Source organism: Paramisgurnus dabryanus, chromosome 12, assembly GCF_030506205.2.
Source record: "Paramisgurnus dabryanus chromosome 12, PD_genome_1.1, whole genome shotgun sequence".
In the NCBI taxonomy this organism is placed as follows: Eukaryota; Metazoa; Chordata; class Actinopteri; order Cypriniformes; family Cobitidae; genus Paramisgurnus; species Paramisgurnus dabryanus.
Genome location: NC_133348.1, coordinates 31321116 through 31346363, shown reverse-complemented (window position 1 = coordinate 31346363; position 25248 = coordinate 31321116). Strand labels below are relative to the sequence as shown.

The window sequence follows — 25248 nt, the reverse complement described above, 5'->3', positions numbered from 1 at the left end:
ATGTGATAATGTAAGTATGTATGCCAACAAAAAACCCTGAGCTAATGATTTTTAGATATCTTAATGCAAAAATCTTACGTATTTTGCCTTGAAATTAACTGAGACAAAAGCATAAATGATGTTTGCATTTGAAAATACAAGCAAAGGACATTTCTAGGCGCAAATACATGTTACGACGCTTGTGTGCTCTTTCAGACTCGGGCGCTTTAAACGGTCCAACAGTGTGACGACGGCAGTTCAGGCCGATTTGGAGTTGGAGGGGTTTCCATCGACAGAAGACAAGAGTTTGCAGTTCGGAGGATTCCAGCGGCACTCCGAACCAAGTACGCCGACACAGTACAACGTGGTTCGGACCGTACGGACACAAGGTCTCTTCAGCTATCGTGAGGACTACCGGCCCTCCAGCGGGCCGCCCAGCCCGCAGCCCGAACCCTGGCTGGTGGAACCCGCACACGAAGCGGCCGAGTCCGGGCGCGTGTCGCCCCTCCGACGTGACGGCAGCTGGTTTATGCAGCTTCTACACAGTGAAACCAAACGTTTGGAGGGTTGGTGTAAGGATATGGAGCGTGAAGCAGAGGAACACGACCTGTCAGAGGAGAGTAAGTGTACATCAGAAAAATATCCTCACTTGTATAGACAAACACACTCGATATGCAGTCAGTAAATTTAACTTGAATTTCATCATCTCATAGTTCTCGGGAAGATCCGGAGTGCTGTGGGCAGTGCTCACCTCCTCATGTCCCAGAAATTCCAGCAGTTTTACTGGTTGTGTCAGCAAAATCTGGTACGTGACGTTTCTACAGTTCCCATGAGATATACATTAGTGCTTCCTCTGTAATATAAACACAGCAGTGTGAAGTGAACCAGTTCTGTCAAAACAGATTCATTTAACCTCATTGACAGGTCATACCTCAACCAATCTTTGTAAGAATGTTTACCTTGCATTTACTTCATAACATCCCAAAGCTTTACACTATTTACAGCTTCAGTGGGTGTTGGTGTAAGCGAAACAGACATTTATTTGATCGTAAGCTAGTTGAATGGCACATTAAATGGTTTGTTAAGTGGTCAGTGATTGTTTGTGTGTGTCTGTCTCTGGAGATTGTAGAATGATGGATGCTGTGAAACATTCAAAGAGACAAAGTGATGCTGGCTTGTTCTCTACTCATGAAGAGTAAACATATCATCTCAGTACTTCAACAGAGAAGAGTCTCAAATAGTTTTCTTTATAACTAAAAAATGGTACGATTAATAATTGATTTTAAAGAAAGGTTTTTTTCACTGACACATACTTTGGATGTCTTCTCAATATGACAGCCATTTCAAGTTTTGGAGTACCCCACTACTCTGCTATTTGTATGACATGAACGGGCAGTTTCTCGGACAGGGTTTAGATTAATCAAGGACTAGGCCTTAGTTAAATTAGGGCATTTAAGTAGTTTTTACAAACATACATTACAAAAAAAAAACATTACTAAGGCAGGTCAAATAAAGCAATAAGCCCCGCAAAGCAGTGGGTTACCTTACCTGTTATAAAATGCACTGTAACCCCACTGCTTTGCGGGGCTTATTGCTTTTATAAAGCGAGTACTTCATATGCATAGCAGGATTTCATAAAATAAAACACAAATAAGTTAATACAAATACAAATATTACTCTTCCGCCAAATAAAGTAGTTCCTCAGAATCAAGTGTGGCTGAAACAGAGCACAGTTCCCAACCAACACAGACGCAGCAAAGACACAATGAAAATATGATTTAAGACTGTGGTGTTTATTTTTATAAATCAACATTCATCTAATTTATACATTAACATTTATATCGTGCAACTGTTGAAGTGATGATCAAATATGCTTGGAAGCATGCTGAACTCTTTCCCCGTCAGCATTTTTTTTTTTTAAGTTGCCACCCAGTTTTAGTTTAATGCCTTACAGAAAAATGATCTTCTTTAAATAAACATAAAATATCAAATGAAAGAACAGACCATCCGCTTTCAAACAACAACAACAAAAACATTTTCATCCTACCTTCATTTGTTCTCTTATCACCTCCCAAATTTTCAGCTAAAAGTGGACATAATTAAATTTTTGTGAATAACTTTTGTAAGAGATCAGATTCAGAGCCTGATCAAAACTTACACGCTGTGTTTTCAGTGTTGAGTGAATGCATCAGTGTTAAGTTGAGGAAGATCGCCACCCAGTGGATAGGGGAAATATGACTTTGAGGTAGAAACTCCTCATGGAGCGTTTTCTCTTCATTGATTAGATGACTCAACAATATTTATTGACATTTATCTGGCTATCGCCATAATTGTACAATTGTATTCAAATTAAAAATATGATTAAAAACTGTGGTGTTTATTTTCATAAATCAGTATGTAGCAACATTGGCGCAGTGATACTTCTGTAATGCGGTCTAAACCATGGGTTTACTGGGGTATTTTATCACGGCTTAGAACGCGTTTAAACCAATCAGAATGAAAAACCAGAACTGCTTGTTTAATAACATGCATTTTAGCATACTTGATAACATTGTAATACAAATGCAAATGCAAACTTCCATCAAACATAAGAGGTGATTCACAGCTTTAGCTTACATACTTGTTTATTGCTTTAAAGTAGCGAGTTCCTCTTCAGCCATTTCACGCTGTTATGTTTATAATAGTTTATGTTCAGAAAGTTCATATTGATGATCTTGTAGTCCATTAGAAAATATTCTGGACTTTATTCATCAGAAAAAGACCAAATAACTTCTTGAGTTACTTCTCTTTCCCTGTTGCTGTTCTCTGTGAATGTGTGGGGTTTTCAAATATTTAATTTCTGAGCACTGAAGGCTGGTTTTTGAAAAGCAAGTGATATACTTGATTTTGCACATTGTTAAAACAACAACAACATTATTGTAAATGATAATACTGCAGGTTTTGGTATAGCATAGTCTTGGTATAGCATATTACAGTGGTTGTATTTGTTATTCATCAATGATATGGACAATGTTCCATATAATGTTCTTATTTATTTATATTCACAAAACAAATCAACAAAACATTGATTAACATTAAGAAACTTTTTATATTTTTATATGAAACGAAATTCGTTTTAAAGAAGCAAACAAAATGTATTAAAGGTGCCATAGAATAAAAACTATATTTATAGGCATAGATAGGTAATGACTTATCAGGAGCATCAAACGTACTTGTTTCCTCATTTTTATGTAAACCTTGTGCATGCAAAAGACAGCTGGAAAACAGGCCAGTCTCAACATAACACCAACTGTAATGTCACAGTTTGTACACCCAAACATTAAATTAATTACAGAGTTGTTAAAATGTTTACTAATGTGAGCTACTGTCTAAAAAAAATCTAAAAATAAGTTTTCTGTTTTTCTCACCCCACTGGCAGATAATTTTGCTTGTTTTAAGCACAAATTCACTTAAATTGTGACTTATTTTCTTAGGTCATTTTGCTCATCAAGAAAATAAATCTTTATTTAAGAATTTTTGTACAGTACTTTTTCTGTTCTTCTTGAACATGGGAATGTGGAGATCAGGGCCGGCCCTGGGCATAGGCGGAATAGGCAAATGCTAAGGGCGCTGCCGACCCCTTGGGGCGTCCGTGCGCCCAAATTATAATTTTTTTTAATATATGCATATAAACATTTAACTATAAATATTTAATTTTGCACAAGAAAACAGCAGTTACTGATGAATTATTAGTAGCATATAATCTCGGAAGATCGTGCTTGTTATAGCTCTGTGGCTATACTGCACTGAAGCGGCAGTTTAAAATATAAACCCAGAATTCAGCAAACGTCAAGGACAAGAAAACGGAAACAACAATCAGACAGAGACGCGGAATTTACATAATGTTACACAGACCATGTTTAAATTTCAATGTTTCTAGACAGAAATAGCAACTTGTTCACCTTGTTTGGTATTAATAAGCTGCGCATTGGAGTGCTGGCCGCGGTGCTGAAGACGCGCTCAGACAGAGTACTGGTGGCAGCACAGATATTTACGTGCAACCTATTGGAGACTATTATTCGTTGTTATATAATTATTATTCGTTATTTTACTTTATTACTTCCACTTAAGAAGAGTTTTGCACTTTTATTTCAATATTTCTCTTTATATAAATACTATTTTGTACTTAAATCTATAATTTCATTATTTTACTAACCAAACTCATCTGCGCTTTCCGATAGGTTGCACGTAAGGAGAAAAGTAGCTTACTTCCCCTTGAGAAGGGGTGTGTTTTAAACTTTTAAAAACATATATCTCTTTACAAAAAACTTTTTTCTTCTATTTAAAAGCTATAATTTCGTTATTTTACTAACCCAACTAATGACTCCTCCGCTTTCCAATAGATTGCACGTAAATATCTGTGCATATGTGCCATCACGCGTCTTCAGCACCGCCACTGTGCAGCTTATTAATACCAGACAAAGTTGGTATTTCTGTGCAGAAACATTGAAATTTAAACATGGTCCGTGTAACGTAATTTAAATCCTGCGTCTCTGTCTGATTGTTGTTTCCGTTTTCTTGTTCTTGACGTTCGCTGACGTTCGCTGACGGGTTTATATTTTAAACTGCCTTTTCAGTGACAATGTCGAGACCAAATGCCTGAGTGACAGGGTATTGTGTGTATGTGTGCGTGTGCGTGTGTGCATGCGTGTGTTTCCAAAATATTTTCAAAATTAAGAAAAACTGTGCATTCTTTTCTGTGTAAGTTTATGAACAAAATGATTCTAAAGGGCACCAGGTGAAATCTTGCCTAGGGCAGCAAATTGGCCAGGGCCGGCCCTGGTGGAGATCCTTGCGAATAATATTTATACCACGACCACAAGTAAACCCTAAAACCTATTTTTGCCACAGAAACCAGTTCAACCATGGTATTTGCAGTAAAACTGTGGTAAGGCTATATAAATCATAATCGATCCGCCTAAAAATATGGTTACTTACTACTATAATAAAACCATGGTTAATTACACGAAACAACATTGGGACAAATTCTTATATAAACTCAAAACAACAATAAAAGATTATTATAAAATATGTTTTATATTAATAATATTGTGTGATTGTTAAATAATCCAGCTCCCCTGCACTTAGTTGGTAAATTGCTCTGGTAATTTATGTAACTTTGTTCTCTTCTCCTGATCCACAACTCTGGAATATACTGGAATGGCCTTAAAAAAATGAATGAAAGAAAAATATTCAATGGTGAATGTGGACTACAGTGACCTCTAGTGATTGATTTAGCAGCATTATTTGATTGTTCATGTTGTTTTCATGCACTGTGATGTTTAATGAGTAACTGATTATTATTATTATTGTGTATTTTGTTCGTTTTCTGGTTTTGTGCAGGACCCCAGCGCTATGCCCCGGCCCACGGCTCAGGACCTAGCTGGTTTCTGGGATCTCCTGCAGCTCTCCATTGATGACGTCACTGCCAAGTTTGATGAACTGCAGCAAATCAAGAGCAATGATTGGAGGATAATGGAGAGTCCGGAGAAGAAGGTCAGTGCACGGAATCTAAAAAAGGGCCAATATTATGCCTATTTTCACAAGATGTAATAATATAAGTCTCAGGTGTGCCTAGAATGTATCTGTGAAGTTTCAGCTTAAAATACCCCACAGATCATTTATTATAGCATGTCCATAATGACCCTGTTTGGGCGGGAGCAAAAAAGTGCTATTTTCACATGTGTACCTTTTAATCCAAATTTAAAGTTACAGCTCATCCCTCCCTTACCGACAGACGGTGAGCGCTTATGGTTAAAAATAGATCTGATTCCTGTGAATACAGTCTGAGACAATAATATATTTAGCCGCATAAGCACTTCAATATGCCAACAAACACATTTAGATAAGCTTCTGGGTAAATTAACCAGTCTGTCAATGGCTGTGGGCAGAGTTTATCAGTGTGATGTCACATTAACAAGAGACTCAAAACAGCATATCTAATGAGACTGCTTTGGTTAAATGGGGATTAAAAAAGGAGAAAGTGGATTTTTTTTTCAATGTATGGTTGTTATGTTCAGTTCACACACTGCCAATACACATTTATGTTTAAACATCTTGTAAAAGTGGATTTTGCATAATATGTGCCCTTTAAAGTAATAGTTCACCCAAATATTAAAATTCTATCATTATTAAATATACATGTGATGTAATTTCTTCAGTTGAACACCAAGGAATAATGTTATATAAAAATGTCATTTTATTACCTTAAACAGGACTTTAATGGGTGGTTTACCTGACAGGCTGTCCTAGTCCCAGACTAACATGCATGTTTAAGCTTCCGTAATTTAAAAAAACATTTTGCACTGACATACTATTTTAATATACTATCAGTGCCATTGTTTTTTTTTCTCAAGATGCATACCAGGAATGTAATAATAAGCAAAGTGAAATATATATTTAATGTTAATAAAAATGAATAAATGATTTGAGTGAATTGCCAGTATAAACCAACCAACAAATGTTTTAACACTGACTCTTTTCGTAGGAAAGAAAATGGCCGCCTCCTGTGTCAAAGAGACCTCCTAAAGGTCGAGGGATGATGCGCGAGCGCTCATTGGACCTGCAGGACCGTCAGAGGCAGGAGGCTCGCCGCAGGCTCATGGCTGCGAAACGGGCTGCGTCTTTCCGTCAGAGCTCGGTTACGGAGCGGGCTGACAGCATAGAGATCTACATCCCAGAAGCCCAAACCCGCTTATGAAAAACACACATGCACTCGTCCGACTACGCCTTCCCTTGCACCAATGCGCGTCACCAACAGGGTACATCCATTTTGCTCCATGTCAGTCCTCCACCCGTGATGCACTTCCTCTGCCGTGAGCTGAGAATAGTGGTGAATTCAATGCAAGCGGGTCACAGACCTGCAGCTACTTTAGCCCAACTCCTGTTTTACTTTATTTTCGTATGTTCAGAGGCGGTAACAAAGCATAGCTTGTGGGACAGACACAGTAAGGGAAAACTTTCAAAAATGTTTATAATTCTTGAGCATTGGCACAACATGAATGTCACAGCATTGGCAGTTTATCTATGGGATGATTCTCTCAAACCGAGCACGCCGGAAAATGTCTCCAGTATGGAGAAAACGACGATTCTCTTTTCTCAAAATGTACGAAGCAGCTTTACTTCAATTCTATTCGTATTTCCAACGGAAATGTTGATCTGGACCGTCGTGGTATTGTTGCGAGGTTTTGCTTCTAGACGGGAATTTGATTTTAGCTTCAGCGCTTGACACAGGTCGAGTCTTGCTCTAATTTGCACTTTCGAATAGATTCTCCGTTAAAATCCTATGACTTAAGATTAAAAATTCATTGAGCCCAGAAAAGCCTTGACATCATTCAGTCATACAGTAAAAGCTTGACTTTCATTGACCGACACACACTAAAACAAGTATTTACAACATCAATCTTCCTCAGCGTTCGCCACTCAAGGTAGTCTGTGACATATAAAGGTGCATAAGAAACTTTAATAATATTACTGTATGTAATGGTGCTGCTTTATACTCTAAAATGTAGATGCCCCTTCCTCACCTTTCTGCACAGCACTACGAACCACCTGTGGACTTTTTAAAGGGAGGTTTAACATGGTGTATCGATGCATTATTGCTAGTGGTTTAGAAAAGAAACACGTTTGTTTTAATTTGGATTTTTGTTTTTATTTGTATATCACACTTTTTCAGTCCAGCATTTGCACAAAATGCTTTCACCTTTGAGACCCTGGTGTAAGATGGACAGAGCCGATGTATTATTGAATTCAAATACTGCACTTATGTTAAAAAACTTCATATTTTCTAATTTGGCTTTGTGCTTTGTTACCTTTAATGGAAAGATTCGCTTATTAGCTTCATTTGTAAATACGACCGTTGCGTTTATTTATCACTTTACTGGCACAATACTTAATTTTACCAGTCCGCATCTGTGCATAATAATGAATCAGATGTCTGATCAATCCCTGGTTCCAAGCCTAATATCCCAGGCTACATTGCTAGGAGTGCTATTTACTCTCTAGCATAACTGCTGCTTACTGTACGTTGATAAGGCTTAGCAGACAGCAAATTAATCCCGAGCTTAATAGCTATTTTCTTTACCTGCCAGCCTTACAGCATCTTAAGCAAAAAGCTTTGTGAATGTACTGCCCTGCTCTTGCAAAAAAAAAAGAAGAAGAAGAAGGAAAGGAACTGCCAACAAATAATTTAAACAAAAGTCAATTCAATCCAAAGCGTTGTCGGGGATAGCAGATGTATAGCTTATAGTTGAATTAAGGGGACAGTTCACCCCCCCCCCCAAAATACAAATTCTGTCATCATGTACTCACCCTTATTTCATTCAAAAATGCATAATATTGTATCTTGTGTGCTATCTTCCAAAGTCTAAAGGGGCGTGTACACCAAAGCGTTTAAATGCGGCTAGAAATGCCAGCCAAGCGCTGACTGCAGGCGCCTGTCAGCTTTTTTCAGCAGAGCGCTTTGGTTGTTATGGTACTTTTGATTTGCTTATCATTGAGAGTTGTGCCGTTGTGTGATATTTGTCCCACCCCTCCTTCCCTGTGATTGGATGGCCGAATGAAAAGTGACATTGATGAGCTGAGCGGTTACCCAATTTTCAACTCTCGGCACTCAGCGTTGATTGCAGAAAAATGCCAGAGTGCCGGAGCTGAACCCGCCAGCTGCTGGCGTTTTTTAAAGGCCGGCGCTTTCATTAATAACATGCGGCGACCGCTAGCTGAACGCCTTGGTGTGCACGCCCCCTAAGGGCTATTTACTAACAGCTTGCGCAAGTGCAAACGCCTCTTCTGCCGTTTCAGAACTCCTGTCGGGATTTGCGAAAGACGTGCAGTGAAAAGTTTGCCCTGAAAAGATGTAGACGTAGTTATTTTTGTGACTGACCTTATTGCATATGCATTTGTAGGAGTTTCCAAATTTGACGCAAAATTTGTGGGAGGTGAGTGAATGAATTACGTAACGTGACTTACTAAGGCTTGCACTTTTCTGTTTACTGGTAGGCTATTTGCGCCATTATTTAACGTCCCTTAAATTGCGTTGTTCATTATTGAAATTTCAGCTCCCATAAACGCTATTTTGGAACGGCGCTATTACGATAATTTGCCCCATTTAGTAAATCTGGCCCTGCGTGTTCTTTAAGTCTAAGGGGAAGGACACACCAAAGCTTTTTTATGCGTCTGAAAACACCTGGAGGCTGCCAAATGCCAGCTGTTTTGTTCAGCTGAGCACCAGCTTTCTTCAGCTGAGCGCTTTGGTAGCTGTGATACTTGAGCTGTAAGCTGGTTGATTGTTGTGATACTTGTCCCGCCCCTCCTCCACTGTGATTGGACGGCTGTGTGCAAACTGATATTGACTAGCAGAGCTTTTCCCCCAAAGTTGAATCTCTTGACGCTCAGAGCTGATCACAGAAAAACCGCAGAGCGCCAGCTTTCAGCACATAAAAAATCTGCCAGCTGCTGTTATAAAAAAAAAAATGCCACGCTTCCATTGGAAACAATTAAAAACATGTGCCGAACTATTATTTAAAAATGTTTGTGTGTGTGTGATGTAGTCACGTTTAAAAAATCTTGAAATGTAAAATTTTTAAGCTTGAGAGCCAGGTGGCGCTCTACATTTTCATTGTATAGAAAACTGCAATTAAGCTGGCATGCATTTAACGCCGTTTTTTTTTTTTTTCGTTTGAGTTTGTTTCAAAGTTTTGAATGATATGAGGGTGAGTAGATAAAATCTCTGTTTACCGATCGATCGATCGATCTTTGGTCATTTCTTAAACGAAAGGCTGCATCCTCCGGAGGTCGCATATGCAGGCTGCATACGTCATCAAGCCTGGATTATTTCAGTTGAATTGGCATTACATTCGCAAGTCATAAACATATTACAACCATTTACGATTAACGTAGTATAATTGTAAACTTTATAATTGTTAATATTCTGAAATAAGACATTCTTTATGACATATTCATTCTAAAAATGCGATCGCTGAAGGATTGGAGAAACAGCCTGTGTTCCAGTCCTCACCTGTGGTCAGGAGCTTTGGGTAGTGTAAACGCACTGAAATTAGTTTTTTCGCAGACTGCCGTGGATTAGGGTGTAAAGCTCGGACATCCAGAAAAGCTTGGAATTTGAAAGGAGTCAGATGATCGGCATCTGGTCAGAATGCCTCTTAATGCATTTTTGTGAAGGTGCCAGATAAGAAGGACAATGTTGATAAGTAGTGTAGTGTAACAGTTTAGTGGCTCAGTATTGCTGTTGTGATTATACAGAGTCTTAAAAGAAACATAATTTTTTTGGTATGTTGAAAGTACCACACATATAGAGAATCAACCAGAGCTTTCCCATTGGTCCGGTACATAGTTCAAGAGCGAGATGGAAAGGTTTTGATGTTCTTTGAAGACATCAGTGTGTACATTCTACTAACTGCTGCTAAATACTTACAAGTACAGTTGTCATCTTGCACATTTTATATAAATATGTAATAAATGAAATAATATATACAGCCCACACGACAGCTATCGTTCTACTTGATGTGTTGGATACCTGAGCCATTTCGACTTTTGAAAATGATTCCTATTTAATGGCATGTAGTGTACCAAGATTCTTCATCCTCGTGTTTTTCCAAATCTATGTGACTTTCTTTCCTCTGCAGAACACAAAATGGGAAAATTATTATATCCTGGCCCTTTTTGAATTGAGTAAATATGCACTGGGGCTGTCTCTTCGCAAAAGCATCATAAAAGTATAATGAAGGTGGACCGTCATATATTTGCAATGTTATACAGTGAGTCTAACAACAGATTTGTGTGAGAAACAGACTGAAGTTGAATCATTTGGATCATTACATTAGTAGTCTCGCGTATCCATAATTGAAGGTCTGGATTTGTAAAAATCAGATTTTATGTGTTTTCTTGCCATTCACACTTGCTAAACATGATCAGATTTAAATCAGAAAATCCTATTTGGACTGACAGTGTGAACAAGGTCTAATTGAATAGTCTCAGGAACCATGGGCTCAATGTCTGATACGGCACACTTAGTTATGGGGTGGCCGGTCAAACTACACTTTTTGTTCCATTGACTTGCATTCATAGGCATGCAAATGCGTCAGACCATAAACGCAAGCTTGCAAGCTTCTGACCAGCGAATGTGACCAGTAGAAAACTGGTCCGTCATGCCGTGACCTTTCTCTCTACTAAAAAGTAAAGATGGATGAAGATGGTGTGCAACCAGTAAATCATTTAACAAGTAAATATTTATTTTAGATTACACTAATTGCTTCAAGCTAAACTTTTGGACGTATTTTAAAGACTTGATGCCATGAACCTTGCATACTAAATTTGAAATTTATTTGATTCATTCGATTTAAGTATTGTCACTGATGTAACCATGACAGCATTCTTAGAGGTGGTTCACATTTCACGTCTAAATCCGCGCGGAAAACGGTTTTCTACGGGTCACATTTGCAGGTCAGAAGCTTGCAAGCTTGCATTTACAGTCTGACGCATTTGCATGCGTAGGAATTAAAGTCAATGGAATGAAAAGTGTAGTGTGACCACCCCATAAGTGTGCCGTATGCATCAGACATTCAGCCCATGGTTCTAAGGCTGAGACTATTCAATTAGACCTTGTTCACACTGTCAGTCCAAATAGGATTTTCCGATCATATTTAGCAAGTGTGAATGGCAAGAAAACACATAAAATCTGATTTTTACAAATCCATTTCAAGCTACATTTGTATGCGGTTTAAAATCCCGATTTGAAAGCACTTCGCTCTATCACACGCCTATCAGTATGCACAGCGCCCAGCACATTTATTTCAAGCACCTCCATACCAAATGTCATTGGCATTGCTATAGAAATCAATGCAGCTATTCTGGAAAATTAATGAAAGCTATAGACGTTTCAGAAGTAACAACATAAACAAACGGCTTTTGTTAACCGAATGTAACTTCTGGTAAACTCCACAAAGAATGAATAACAACAAAGTCCTTTAAGAGTAGTTTATTTCTGATAACAAGCAAAATAAACAACAATTAGATTACTTTAGTTCAAATCATAGCCAAGCTTATCATAAAACTACACCGGGCTAACGTTACTTTGTAAAATATGTACTGTATAATGTATACACTGTTAACTACAGATTGGCTGCCAAACCTTCCTTCACATAGAGCTGATTCATGATCGCCGTCTTCCCTCGTCTTAAGGAAACCAAAACATTTATTATTTTTGACTAGATATTTGTTCCAGAGTTCAGTTTAGCCACTAGCCAGACCATTAAACAAACAGAGACTGGAAGTTAAGTTAAGTTACGTTCAGATGTGTAAAAGCATCTTTTGCAGCGATGTTTGTGTAAGCATATCAGTGAACACCCCTGACCACTCGGTGAGTTTCACGTCTTTGTAAACAAAAGTTTAATGCATTTTAGAAAGGATTGTTCCAGTGCACCTATACACCCATTATAGAGGTGGGAGGTGAAACAACAAACACCCGAAAATTCTCAGGGCAGCCGCATATGTCGAAATCTCAGTCAAAACTGTTCTATTTCACCATAAACAATCTGAAAACATGCCGAAATTGTCCTTTAAATTGTTTTTCTAAGTGCAAATCCGGAAATCGGATTTGAGTCACTTTAAAAAAAGTTATATTACCGGGTCAACAAATCGGAATTGGCCATCAAGATCTGCAGTTTAAATCCAGCCTAATAGTATTGAGGCTGTCAGTTTATTAATAAAACACTTATTCTGTGCATCTTCTGTATGAGTTGGAATATAACCAATTTAGCACAGGTTATACATGTTTTTTGATATACCTTTATGGTGCTTTTTCGTTATTTTGACAGCCCACATCTTTGTTCAGTAAGTAAATAATGACAGACTTTATTAAGTAAACTGTCCCTTAATGAATAAATTAACTGGGTCACTTTTCTCATACACAAACTTCCGGCCCTGTTTTAAGATATTGTCATGGATTATTGTGTACAGGTAGTTCTGAAAAGTTGTGGCATAGATGTATCGCTGCTTGTGTAATTGTAAATAATTCTAGACATTTCAGAAATGGAGTGCCATCATTTGACACATGCCATGTGTCTGTCGTGTTTTTTATTTGAGTAGAGATCTAGCAGATTTCAGTCATTTATAAAAGGTGGAAACATCCATAGGTGCCTTATAATCAGTGTTGGAGATTTAAAAGGATTTGCATGACATTTGAGGACTGGCGAAACCCTGCTGTATTTTTTATGTGATTTGGGCCATTCCATGCATTGTAAATCATTTAAGAGCCCAGAGGTGTTATAATGATGCATGATCTGTGGATCATTTACCAGCAGATATTTGAATGATGTTGTTTGGATTTTCGTGTAGGGTGATATTTTCATTACTTGCAAATTTGGGTTCTGTGTTTGAACAGGACTGTGTGATAGTGATTCAGTATAAATATTGGGAAATTATTGATTCAGCGATGCGTATGGAGGTTGGGCTGTAGCTAAGGATTCTCGTTTATTTGACTGTACAGTATATTGCTTTGCCCTACTTTTTAAAAAAATATGGAAATTGTTGTGGGCCTTACCAGAATCCTCCCCAGCTTTCACCTTGTTAGCTACAGCCATATGTGGAGGTCTAAATTTTAATTCACATCGCCCACCCGACAAACTCATTCACCATGTTGGTTTTGTTGGATGAGATTGGTACCCCGATTGGTAGCCAAATATCAAAATTACCCGATGATTTACTCACCCTCAAGCAATCCGAGATACACATGTCCATCATCATTCAGACAAACACATTTGGAGCTATTTTAGTAAAGTTCCTTGCTTTTTCATGCTTAGAACGAGAGAAAACAGGAATCAACTTCTGACTTTAAAGCCCCAAAAAGTGCATCCATCCTTCCAACCTGATCTCACGAATTTCTGTGTTATAGTCATGGAATATTTTACTCATTTATCCGTGTCATTGTCACCGATCTCCGCATTTTTCCGTGTCCGTACCACGGACTTTCTTTTCCGTGTTAGTTTCATGTATTGGTTACTCAATTGTTTTTCCTATTTTCTTACCATTGTCGCGTGGGTTTGGGGTTAGAACGACTTTCTGTTACATAAAATGACATCCTAACCCTATCCCAAACCCAATCAGGCGACAATTGTTTAAAAATCCAGAAAAAAATTGTATAAACCAATAGTTAAAGTGACATCCTAACCCAAACCCCAAATCTAACCCCAAACCCACACGACAATGGTTTAAAAATAGGAAAAACAATTGAGTAACCAATACGTTAAACTGATACGGAAAAGAAAGTCCGTGGTTCGGACACGGAAAAATGCGGAGATCCGTGACAATGACTCAGATAAATGAGCAAAATATTCTGTGACTATACCACAGAACTTTGTGAGATCATGTTGATCCTTCACAAAAGTAATCCACATGGCTTACTATGCTAAAACTCTTGCGTGAGTCTCGTGAATCCAAAATTAGCGCCGTTTCCGGAAGCTAGTTATTTATAAAGTTTAAAATCTGGATATTTTTCTTACAAAATCGCATCGATTACCTGCAGAAAACTTTTTTAACCCCTTTGGAGCCGTGTGGATCATCTCTGTGAAGGATGGATGCACTTTTTTGGCTTCAAAGTCAGAAGTTAAGCTTGAAACAGCAAGACATTTACTAAAACAATAGATATATACACTGGGTGTCGCCTTGGGGTTCTAAGCATGCGTCAAAACCCCCGCCATCTTAAAACAGGGGTCTTCGGAAGTAGCTAGGTAAAGCTGCTGTCTCCGCCTCTACTTCGAACTCATGGACGATGCCGGACTTTTGTGCTGCGTATGGATGTTAGGCCTACTAGCACTATGCATTATAGTTAGAAAAAGTAGATTTTCATAATATCAAACTTGAATTTTTTTCTGGACTCAATGCTAAATACACGTCTGACTGTTGAAACGAACCAAAAGAAAACCAAGAAAATCGCGTTCATGACGATTTATGGTGATTTTATTTTCGTTACACCATTGCCTACAATGACGCTGATACAGGGTTCCCCTGTTTCAAGATGGCGGCTCTAGTTGACGCATTCGGTCCAATGAACTGCCGTAGCCAAGGCGACATCTAGTGTACATATCTATGTACTAAAATAACCCCAAATGTGTTCGTCTGAAAGATGATGGACATACATAGACAAGTTTGAGGCGAATAGCGCATGTTTTCAAGCAATCGCGCTGCTTAATTCGCCGTGCAAGTTCCCTTCTATTCGCGTCTTTGCGTTGACTTTCTATGTATCAAAACGTTAAATTCGCATTTGGTGTGTACACACCCTTGCACACCACTCATCCGGGTTCTGCGAGTCATTTTAACTGGTTAATGCCAATCTGACTGTTGCCAACAGGTGTCCAATAACTTACTTTAGTGGCATGTCCAAAAGAAAATATGCATCCAGTCAACTGTAATCCCAAAATAAACCCCTCAACCAACTTGTCGGTTGGGTTTGCGTTAACAACAGGCTAAATGTAGATTATTCCTGATATATACTCCTTGTCTCTCATTGCGTATCAAGCAGGGTTAGATCCTTTCACTTGCCATCTTAAAAGGCACAACCACACAAAGATCTTTAGAGGTTTGTTAGGGGATCGTAGATCGTGAAAGTTTCTCATCATTATACAACGTTAAGAGTCTGTTGGCGTTTGTAGGGCAGCACGAACTAGCCTAAATAAAGTGTTAGATGCAAGTAACTTTAGTTTTGATTTATATCCGTTAAGACGGTCTCAAGAGGGCTTGTTCATCTCTTCAAAATGATAATACATTGTAAGACACTCTTTGCCAGTGTCTGGCTCACACACTTTACCGGACTTGCCAGAAGGTGCAATAGTGTATAAATACATGGCAGGCGCAAGGTGTTATTACCTCTTGATGTGTGGTATCAATGGCAGGACACTAACATTGAGTCTCTCTGTGGTCAGTTTGAGGCAAAGAGAGCGATCTGTCCTGCTTTTTTACTATGCAGCAGCTCTAGTCTGACTTTCTGAATTCCCGAAGAAAGACTTATTCACATAAACTACTACAGAATATTTTGCTCATTGATTTTGCAACCCTGCTGAAAAGTCAAGCATGATCTTTAAGGCTGGTTTATGCTGTTTTGGTACTATTAGCTATGCTAATCCCTGACTAAAAGATCGGTTAACCCTGATGAAGCTAGTTGATGAAGTCCTTTGACAAAAGATCAAATGCTAAATGAATAAATGTAGGGTTACGCTAGTTATACCAGCAATGCTAGTCTTTTAAACAGGGTAGCTAACCCTAAATAAACAGTAACACAATTTCTTTACTCACCACATGCCCTGACAGTATTTCACTTTAAAAAAAAAAAGTTTTTTGTGAAATATTATAAAATCTCACTTTAAGTTCTCGGTTTAATTTAACTGCACTGCAGGGAAGCCCTTTAATAGGTTTCGCTAGTTTCCGATTCTCATCTTCGAGGGTCAGATCCTCCACGATGCAACGACGGCTATTGTTCTATGAACAATGCTGATCTCTTTACTCAAACTGAAAATGTGAAACAATGTGTTTAAAATACAGAAATGAGACGTTTGAGAGGTTAAAACTGGTGCTTAATTTGTCAAAGAGTTATGTTGGGTTCATAAAGGCACGGGCTGGTTTAACCAGGACAATCAACACATGTATACACACACACACACATAATATATATATATATACATACACAAGAACATTATGGTCAGTAGTGTATCCGCTTTCTAAACAGTACCATTTTCTTTTGCTTATAATTATAAAATAACCGCAGAAATCATTTAACCAATTGTTCCCTACCCCCCCTTCATTTGATATTTTTCATCCTATTCCAGGCTTCTCTGCACAGAAAACATGAGTAGTAGTATTGTAGGCAGCTTAGTGAGGTTTCGGCTGTATAGACGCTCAGTACAGACTAATGTTTCGCTGCCTGTTCAGCAATAACCTGAAGGATTTCATTAAACAATCATAGAAAATTTGACATTTTTGCTTTGCTGGTAAACTGTTTGTGAAAATATTGATCGCTTATTTGAACAGATGCTTTGAATACTCAAAGTCTTGGACAGCGTATGTCGAGATTCCAGGCAGTTTTCCAATAAGTTTTTCCTCTCAAAGGTTTACCTCCGAAAAGAAAGAAAAAAATTGTAGTTTGGTCTCATGATTTATTTGTTAAGGGGAGGGATTTTTGTTTTTGTTTCACACACATCTAAAGTTACATGGTTTGAATAAGCGAGACCTCTCATAAAGTATGAAATAGGCTATAACAATGAGGTTTTTTAAAGAAAGGTTTGGCTTCAAACTTGTTTTGAATCACTAAATATATCAATAATGAAGATGAATCTAATGCCAAATATACATTATTTATATATATATAAAAAATACATATATTGATAAATGAATAAATGAATATATGCCTAATTTGAATCTTTTGCTCTAACCCATGTTTTAATTTAAACTTTCTCAAGATTATTTTATAAAGATATGACAGCATGCAGGATCGTAAAAAAATTGAATGTATGATTTGATGTTTCATTGCTGTTAGTTGTTTTGCCAAAATTTATAAATAGTTTGGTATTTGTATGATTCATTTGCCTTTTTATTTATTATTTATTAAGTCATATTCATATCTCTATAAATATAACTGTTGGTTTTTTGGGGGGCAGATGAGGATTATATGAAAGGTTCCTCCCTCTGCTGTCTTAGTTTTGCTTCAGTATTTTGCCTATTTTCAGATTTGATCAATCTGCCTCTTTGAATAATTGAATATTAAGTATGATCAATTGTTGTATATAGAACTCCTATTAAACTTTTCTGAAGAAAACAAAAGTATTTTGTCATTTTTTCAATGAGCTGCCTGAATTTATTTCTTTGGAAACAAACATCATTTGACAATAAAGTGTATTTGTCAGAAAACTATACCAGGTCATAGACAAAATCTGGTAATGGCAAAAGCATTAAACAAATTGAGTCCATTGGGTTGACTCTATTTAAAGGCGGGATGCATGATCTCTGAAAGCCAATAGGTGTGTTCGACTTCATGCGGCGCTGCGCAGACCGATCGGTGGCTGACTTGAAGCAGTGCATTCCGGTTAGTAATTTTGTCCGACTTCAGCTGGCGCTGCAGGCACGTGACTGTGTCATATGGTTTTTAAGTACGGCGAGAGCGTTTCGAGAGTAGCCGGCTAGCTCAGCCGGTGCAGCTTCTCCAGAGCGGCTGCACGAAGTTGTGATGACGTAACAGCTTTACGTGATTGGTCGCCTCACTGATGACAACGATCACGTGTGCTTCAAGTTTAATCCAACCTTTAGTTCCACTTATAAACATTATAAATTCATGTTTTAAAACAGGAAAAACACTTTAATATGCTTAAGTATGTTTCATTGTGTCGTGTAATAAAATAAAAATGAAAATAACAAACTCTATTGGTATTTTAATAATATAGGCTTGTTTCCCGTTATTTTCGGGTATACAGTATAAGCAGCAATTAAAATATTCGATATAAAATGTTTCTGGTTGCAACTTTTTTATTAAAAGGTTTGTTTTTATCAAATTCAGCATCTTATTCACTTCATTTGCGATTAAAAACAAGGAAACACGGCGCACACGTCACTACGGCAAGCAGCAGGTGTCCGGCTTGACGGCTCCGTCTTCAGTTCCTCCCTCGACTGCAAGCGGCAAACCTCGCCGATCGGTCTGCGCAGCGCCGGATGATCTCGAACACACCTATGACATTTGAAATCACCTAAACAAACACGCACCTACCCCAATAGAATCTGGACCTTCTTTTGATAGACCCGCCCCACACATACGCAACCCAGGGAATGATGTTGGTTAGTAAACACGCCCCTTACTGCTGATTGGTTACAAGTGTGTTTTGGTACTCGGCCCGACTCCCTTTTCCAAAGTGTTTTTCAAAATTCATGCACCTGCCTTTAAAGGGGTAGTTCACCCAAAAAGGAAAATTCTGTACATTTCTTTGTTCTGATGAACACAAAGGAAGATATTTTGAGAAATGTTTGTAACCAACCCGTTGGTGGACCCCATTCACTTCTATAGTATTTGTTTTTCCTATTATGGAAGTGAATGGGGTCCACGAACAGTTTGGTCTCACAATATCTTCCTTCGTGTTTATCAGAACAAAGAAATGTATGCGGGTTTGTAACAACATGAGAGAGTGTAAATGATGACAGAATTTTCATTTTTGGATGAACTATCCCTTTAAAGGCACAATATGTAGGATTTTCAACACTAGAGGTCACTATTTCACAATAACAAAGGCAAAGAGAGTGGAACGATAAGAGATGTTGTTTTCATCATCCAGAGACTTGCGGTACATTGACGGAAGGCTTGCCTGAAGCGTGGCCAACAGCCAATCACAGTTGCCGCAACACATGCTCCGGTCTTCCATAAACGTAATTGGCTGGCTCTGCCTAGGTTATTTGCATAAGGCGATCTGATTGGCTGACGCATGCGTTGCCGCTTGAAAAGTTGAGAAATTTTCAACTTATGCCGCGAGCAATGGCACTAACGCGGCGCTGACAAATCCACAATTCAGTTCAGCAACACATGACGTCACCCATTAAAAGTGAATGGGAAGCATCAAAGCTTACGCCACGTGGAATTCGCTAGTCATGTTTATGGATAAGATATTGAAATAATATTTTATTTGATCACATTATTTTATACTGTCGTAATGAACAACAGCTGGGTGTTAGATGCTGTATAACCGCCACTTCAGCATTTGTGCACTCGTTTTGCCATCGTTTCTACACTGGAAACTGAGCAAAGCGCAAATAATAAAAGGGCGAGCTACTTAAAAAAAAAAGGAACTTCTTTGGATTTACAAATTCTTGGTAACGACTGCATACAATTTTTTACACTGTGCAAGTGGCTTTTGGATATTTTATGTACAAATCGTAAATATTGTGGCTTTAAAGTGCACTTATTTCATTGCTAAAACAACATATTTAGGTTTTTATTGGTTCAAAAAACTTTGCTTTCCTGAAACGCTCTGATTTTGTAAAAAACTCATCGATTTGAAAAGCTCTGTCCCCCTGATTGGCCAGCTAATCTGTACGTTGTGATTGGCCTGAATACCTCTGATGTCAGATGGAAATTTGACGCTCCAGGTCAAACAGATCTTTAAAATACTTGACTCTGATTGGTCCGTCATGGCTTTAGTAAAATAATAAGGTGTACCGACAGCTTACCTGAATAACCGCAGCTATAGTTTCATGTCTTGCAGATTAATGCATGGTCTCTTTTTCTCAAAGTAATATTTCATTTCCAATTTGACACAAACTTCCTTTAGAGATCTCATCTGATTGCAGGTTTTTATTTAGAGGTGTTGTACAGCTTATTGTAAGTTACACATTTACTGTGTATGTTGCAACATGTTTGGCATTTATAGGAATAGGAATTACCTAGACATTTGTAGATAATGTTAATAATGAGATAAAACACCTATGATTTACAAACCTCAAAGCCATGTCTTTAAGCCCAGCATTATCATAACTAACATTTTGAAGCCGCTGGTAAAGGGTGGAAGTCACTTTTTAGCATTTTTTTCTCAAAATACTTGGCAAAGTTGTCCATGATTGCGGAGATGGGTACAGAAACAACAAGTAAACCACAGAGAATGCAAATGGTAGCTACGATTCTCCCGGCCAAAGTCTGTGGATATACATCCCCGTAGCCCACTGTTGTCAGAGAAACAATGGCCCACCAACAGCAATAAGAAAGGGAGGACATTGTGGATGAAGCTTCGTCTTTCTCCATGTAGTACATCAAAGTTGAGAAGAACGGTATTCCAACAGCAATGAAAAGAAGAAGACGATGCACCTCATGGTGGGAAGCTTTCAAGGTATCACCAAAAGCTCTCACACCTTCTGAATGTCTCGCAAGTTTCAGGACCCTGAAAGCCCTCATTACCTGGAGAATCTGAACCACCTCTTCGACGTTGACCAGACTTTCCCTGTCTTTCTCATTCAAACCTTCAAAGGCCAGGATCACATAGAAGGGCAAGAAAGAAGTGAGGTCGATGATATTCAAAGGATTTCTCAAAAACTTCCAAGGACGAGGAGCAGCGAACATTCGCAGGGCAAACTCCACCGTGAAGAAAATAATACAGATTATCTCTAAGCAGGCTAGTACAGAAAAATCTGTATAAGTTATGTGTCTGTATTCGGGCATGCTGTGGACACACATGGCCACGATGGAGGTCAAAATGATCACGACCGACAACACCGCTAAGCCTTTTGAACATCTGGAGAAACTGGGATCTTCGAGGGTCTGCCACATAAACTTGCGTGTTTCTGAGCACCACGTGCCCTCAAATGTCAGGTCACTGCTGGCAGCCGAGATCTCTTCAGGCGACGGAGCGCAAGCAGACTCCAGGTTCTTCTCTTTCTTATATTTTCGCTCAAAAAACCAATCGAGACAGCAGGCTTCCAGATCCATGACGCAAAGACCCCAGTATTCCATCTCCTGAATGAAGCAAAACACACAGAGGTCCTCCAAAGCATGAAAGTGTCCAGTGCGGTAGAAATTGAGGACACAGTTAAAGAATTGTGGGCTCCTGTCGAAGTAATATTCCTGCTCGGTGGGGTTGTAGTCATCGCAGAGCTCCAGGATGGCTGAGATGCTACAGCACTGCAGTAACTGAGCCACACGTGTGTTTGGGAACCGGAGCAGAATGCAACGCTCCACCTTGTGCCGGATACCTCCAACATTGATGTTAACCAGATCCTCTTCATTGCTCTTATGGTGTAAAACCTGTCCATACACCATGGTGGAGGTATGGATTCAGTCACTTCAGAAAATATGATAAAGGGAGTCTTGCATTTTCTAAACAAATGAAAAGAATACATGTATGTTAATAGATATATCAACAACAATAAATCATGACTACACAAATCATATTAGACATAACATGTACACTGTAAATAATTTCTTTAGAAATTACAGTGTAACTGGCAGCTGTTTGCCTACTGTAGATTAAAACAGCCTCCTGCAAAGCATTCTGGGAACCAAAATCTGAAGGAAAACAGAAAAAGGTTGATGAGGATTTCTGGTTTCCAGAATGCTTTGGATGAGGCTGTTATTTTATAGTTTTATTTTGTTTAAGATAAAAACTTGTTAATGTTTAATGTTCATTTAACTTAAAAAAATCTGTTGCCAGGACATAACATAAATTTAAATCTACAGTAAGTTACTACAGCATTTTTTTGTGTATGCATAATAGAAATTTCGATTTTGTCTGTAGGGGAAACCATAAGGAGATTGCTATAGCAAAATCTCAGTTACAATACATCCAATTGCATAAATGTTTCTTCTCTCTGCCAGTGGTTTTGTTTGCTGGTGGTATCACATGTGGCATCAAAGTTATCCAATGAAAATCTCAAATAATATATTTTATATAATGCGCACATTAGAAATGTAACTACATTAAGACAATTTGACTTTTCCTAATTTTAAAGATCAAGTTGTCACATTTTTGTCAGGTTGGTTATGCTTTAAATTTCATTGATGAATATATTTTACATTTGGGCATTTTAGCCACAACTTTGTTATATTTTTGTATATTTAACATGTTTTGTTTAAGCATTCTGTAGTCCTAGAAATGTTGCTGACAAACATTAAATTGCATTTGAAATAAACATGTGTTTGACAGATATGTTAATGACACATTTTAATTAGAGTATTAAAGAAAGAAAATAAAACATATATATTATAAACAAACCTAGCATAAGAAATGTTTATTTTAGTAAAAAGTGTGTGATAAGTGACGTATTTCAGAAATAAAGATTTTATCGGCACTTCATCTTTGTGACCCTGCCTGTCAAAACCCAACTACATTACTTTTTTTCTGATTTACTGTTTTCTACATAAAATCATCCTACATAATGTAAAAAAAAATATTTGTGCAAATATTATCTTGATATATTTAATATTGACCGAGTAAGATCATGTCAATGATTAAAATCAATCAAATTTTGATGCTTCAAATATCATCCTTAGCTGTATTTTACAGACAGGGTCACATTTTTAAAACTTACCAAATATTGTCAGTCCAGATATAAAAACCTTGCATTATTTATTATGCGGCATCATAAAGAATTGCATAATTTAAATTATTTATCTAAACAATTATGAAACAAAAACGATAAAAACATAATCATAGTAAAAAAAAGGATTGGCATACGTTACCAGCTTTACTAAATAACAGAAACAATTCCAGATGAGCATTCATTCAAGTTTTTTACTCAAAGCCTTGGTTAGTGACAAATATTCCCATTGTCTCCCTTAAATCATACTGTTATAGTCACAAAGAGACTTCAGACAAACTGGAACTCAGCCGAAAAAAAAACAACAACGTAAAATTCACTTACCCGTTACAGTAAATTTCCTCATGAGTAGACTAACGTTACAAACTAAAAAACACTTTATCATCTCCAATAGATGAAAGGTTTTCAGAAACTACACTACAAATCCAACTGTTCAGCTCCAGTAAATCTGTCTTTAGCTGGGTGTCCTTTTTTTTGTTTTCGAAAATCGCAAAACAACAAAAACAAAAACAAACAAATGCGAATTAGGCGCATGTACATCAAGTTGGTAACTAACCAACAAAACAAGACACGTTTGGAAATTGGAGACAGGACTGCATTTACGATTGGGCAAGTTATAAATTTACTAGCAAGCGCAGTTAAATGCCAAAATAAATGCTGTGCACAGAAGTGGGAATGCAGACTTTTTGATGAAGGCAAGGCACTTGCAGAAGGACATTGCTACGACGTCGAGCTCCATATATGGTAAAGACAACGACAACGGAAACAGCTAGACGGTCAGTCTCGTGGGTTAATGTTCGCTACGTCAGAATCAGAGTCGTATAATAACAGAGTTACGAAACGCTTTGATCTCGCCGCCGCGCGGTCACGTGATTCATGTAACGTTCTACAGTTCCAAACCAAGCAGGGCTGTCAATCTGTTTGCATAGGTTTTCAGCTATTTTAGGTAAATATTAGCTTGTAATGGGAATTGATCACTATACTTACTGTGTTTATAACGGTTTTTTTTTACTAGGGAGTGATGGAAATACAGTACATCAGTTAATAAAGATAAACAGTTAATTGTGACCCAAATATAACTGTGGTTATCTATACCAACTACAGCAACACAGTTTATCTTTTATTTTTGTAGCAAAATATGGCTATATAAATAGGTATCAATCTGCTAAAAACATAATTCCTACACTTTTACTATATTAAAATCACAAAAAAGATCGCCAACGCGGTTATTTGTAACAGTGAAGCATAACAGAAACACACTAAATTCATATTTTAAATTCACATTAAATGTTAATATAATCATACATGATTTTCGAGGATACATCACTCGTATTACTTACCAAACACAATGAAACACATAGCAGCATTGTGAAGCAGTGTGACTTTCTTATAAGGCATTTAGCTTGTCGCTGTTGCCCCCTAGTGTTACTCGTAATATATAAATAAGATAAGTATAAAGTAGATGGCCACCAGTAATAATTAAACCATTAAATCTATATTATTCACACATTATACACAACTCATTAAAATATACAAATTTTACTAGTTATTATTAACGATAATCATTACCTACAGCAGAGTTCATAAAATATCACTGTTGACTATATTAATGAAATGTGCGAAAATGTAAAGAGAAACGGTAATTTCATCGATTTACCAGCAGGTGCCATTGAAATGAATGGGCTTTAGTGCTGCGTTTGGAACTATGCGTCACTACCGGTCACTACATGAAACGCTGTTACTTCCGCATTCCATTCTTACAACGGACGTCTATGTGAGTGTCGTAACTCTATTATTATACGACTCTGGTCAGAATGAATTCGACAAATGCGTTTCCATCTAAATTATTCACAATTTTCTCGCATAAATCAAAAACAACCTCAAGCTATTGTACACATTTTTTTGAGGGATTTTTATTCAAATTTTCGCTGCTTGTGAAACGTAAAGAGTCGTCTGGAGGTCGAAGCCGCCGGCTCGTGCACTGTTTGGGTTTCTCCTCACCTGTGCGCAATAATTAACAATCAGAGAGCGCAGCGGGGACGCGCGGGTAATTAATGAGCTGGAGTGCGTTATCTCTCAACTTGTTACCACAGACGATGGTTTATATTGTACCTTTTCACAAATATCTACAAAAAATGGTTTGCTTTAAAATATGGTAAGTGT

The 25248-nt window shown here is 37.8% G+C and overlaps 3 protein-coding genes across 5 annotated transcripts in view; 2 read left to right on the top strand and 1 right to left on the bottom strand.

The window, feature by feature from the left end:
* The window catches only part of dlgap2b (discs, large (Drosophila) homolog-associated protein 2b), a 171473-nt gene extending 160502 nt beyond the window's left edge, over nucleotides 1-10971 (top strand). For all 3 annotated transcript variants that reach the window (XM_065268747.1, XM_065268746.1, XM_065268750.2), the window contains 4 exons: nucleotides 196-599; nucleotides 693-784; nucleotides 5362-5514; nucleotides 6506-10971. In XM_065268747.1, the coding sequence (XP_065124819.1) occupies nucleotides 196-599; nucleotides 693-784; nucleotides 5362-5514; nucleotides 6506-6718 (862 nt within the window). In that variant the 3' untranslated portion in view covers nucleotides 6719-10971. The remainder of the gene's footprint in view (nucleotides 1-195; nucleotides 600-692; nucleotides 785-5361; nucleotides 5515-6505) is intronic.
* Nucleotides 10972-20378: 9407 nt separating this feature from the next.
* On the bottom strand, nucleotides 20379-23494 carry kcns3b (potassium voltage-gated channel, delayed-rectifier, subfamily S, member 3b). The gene is made up of 2 exons (XM_065268948.1): nucleotides 23410-23494; nucleotides 20379-21865 (listed from the first exon to the last, which is right to left on the bottom strand). The coding sequence occupies exon 2, from the start codon at nucleotides 21806-21808 to the stop codon at nucleotides 20534-20536; it is 1275 nt and encodes a 424-aa protein (XP_065125020.1). The 5' UTR covers nucleotides 21809-21865; nucleotides 23410-23494; the 3' UTR covers nucleotides 20379-20533.
* A 1256-nt stretch (nucleotides 23495-24750) lies between these two features.
* Nucleotides 24751-25248, top strand: part of zpax2 (zona pellucida protein AX 2) — a 28589-nt gene continuing 28091 nt past the window's right edge. The window contains exon 1 of the mRNA XM_065268859.2: nucleotides 24751-25240. Coding sequence (XP_065124931.1) covers nucleotides 25140-25240 — 101 coding nt within the window. The 5' untranslated portion in view covers nucleotides 24751-25139. The remainder of the gene's footprint in view (nucleotides 25241-25248) is intronic.

What these genes read in the sequence shown, in the direction of transcription:
- kcns3b (XM_065268948.1), bottom strand. Translation starts at nt 21,808, where the DNA reads ATGGTGTATGGACAGGTTTTACACCATAAGAGCAATGAAGAGGATCTG.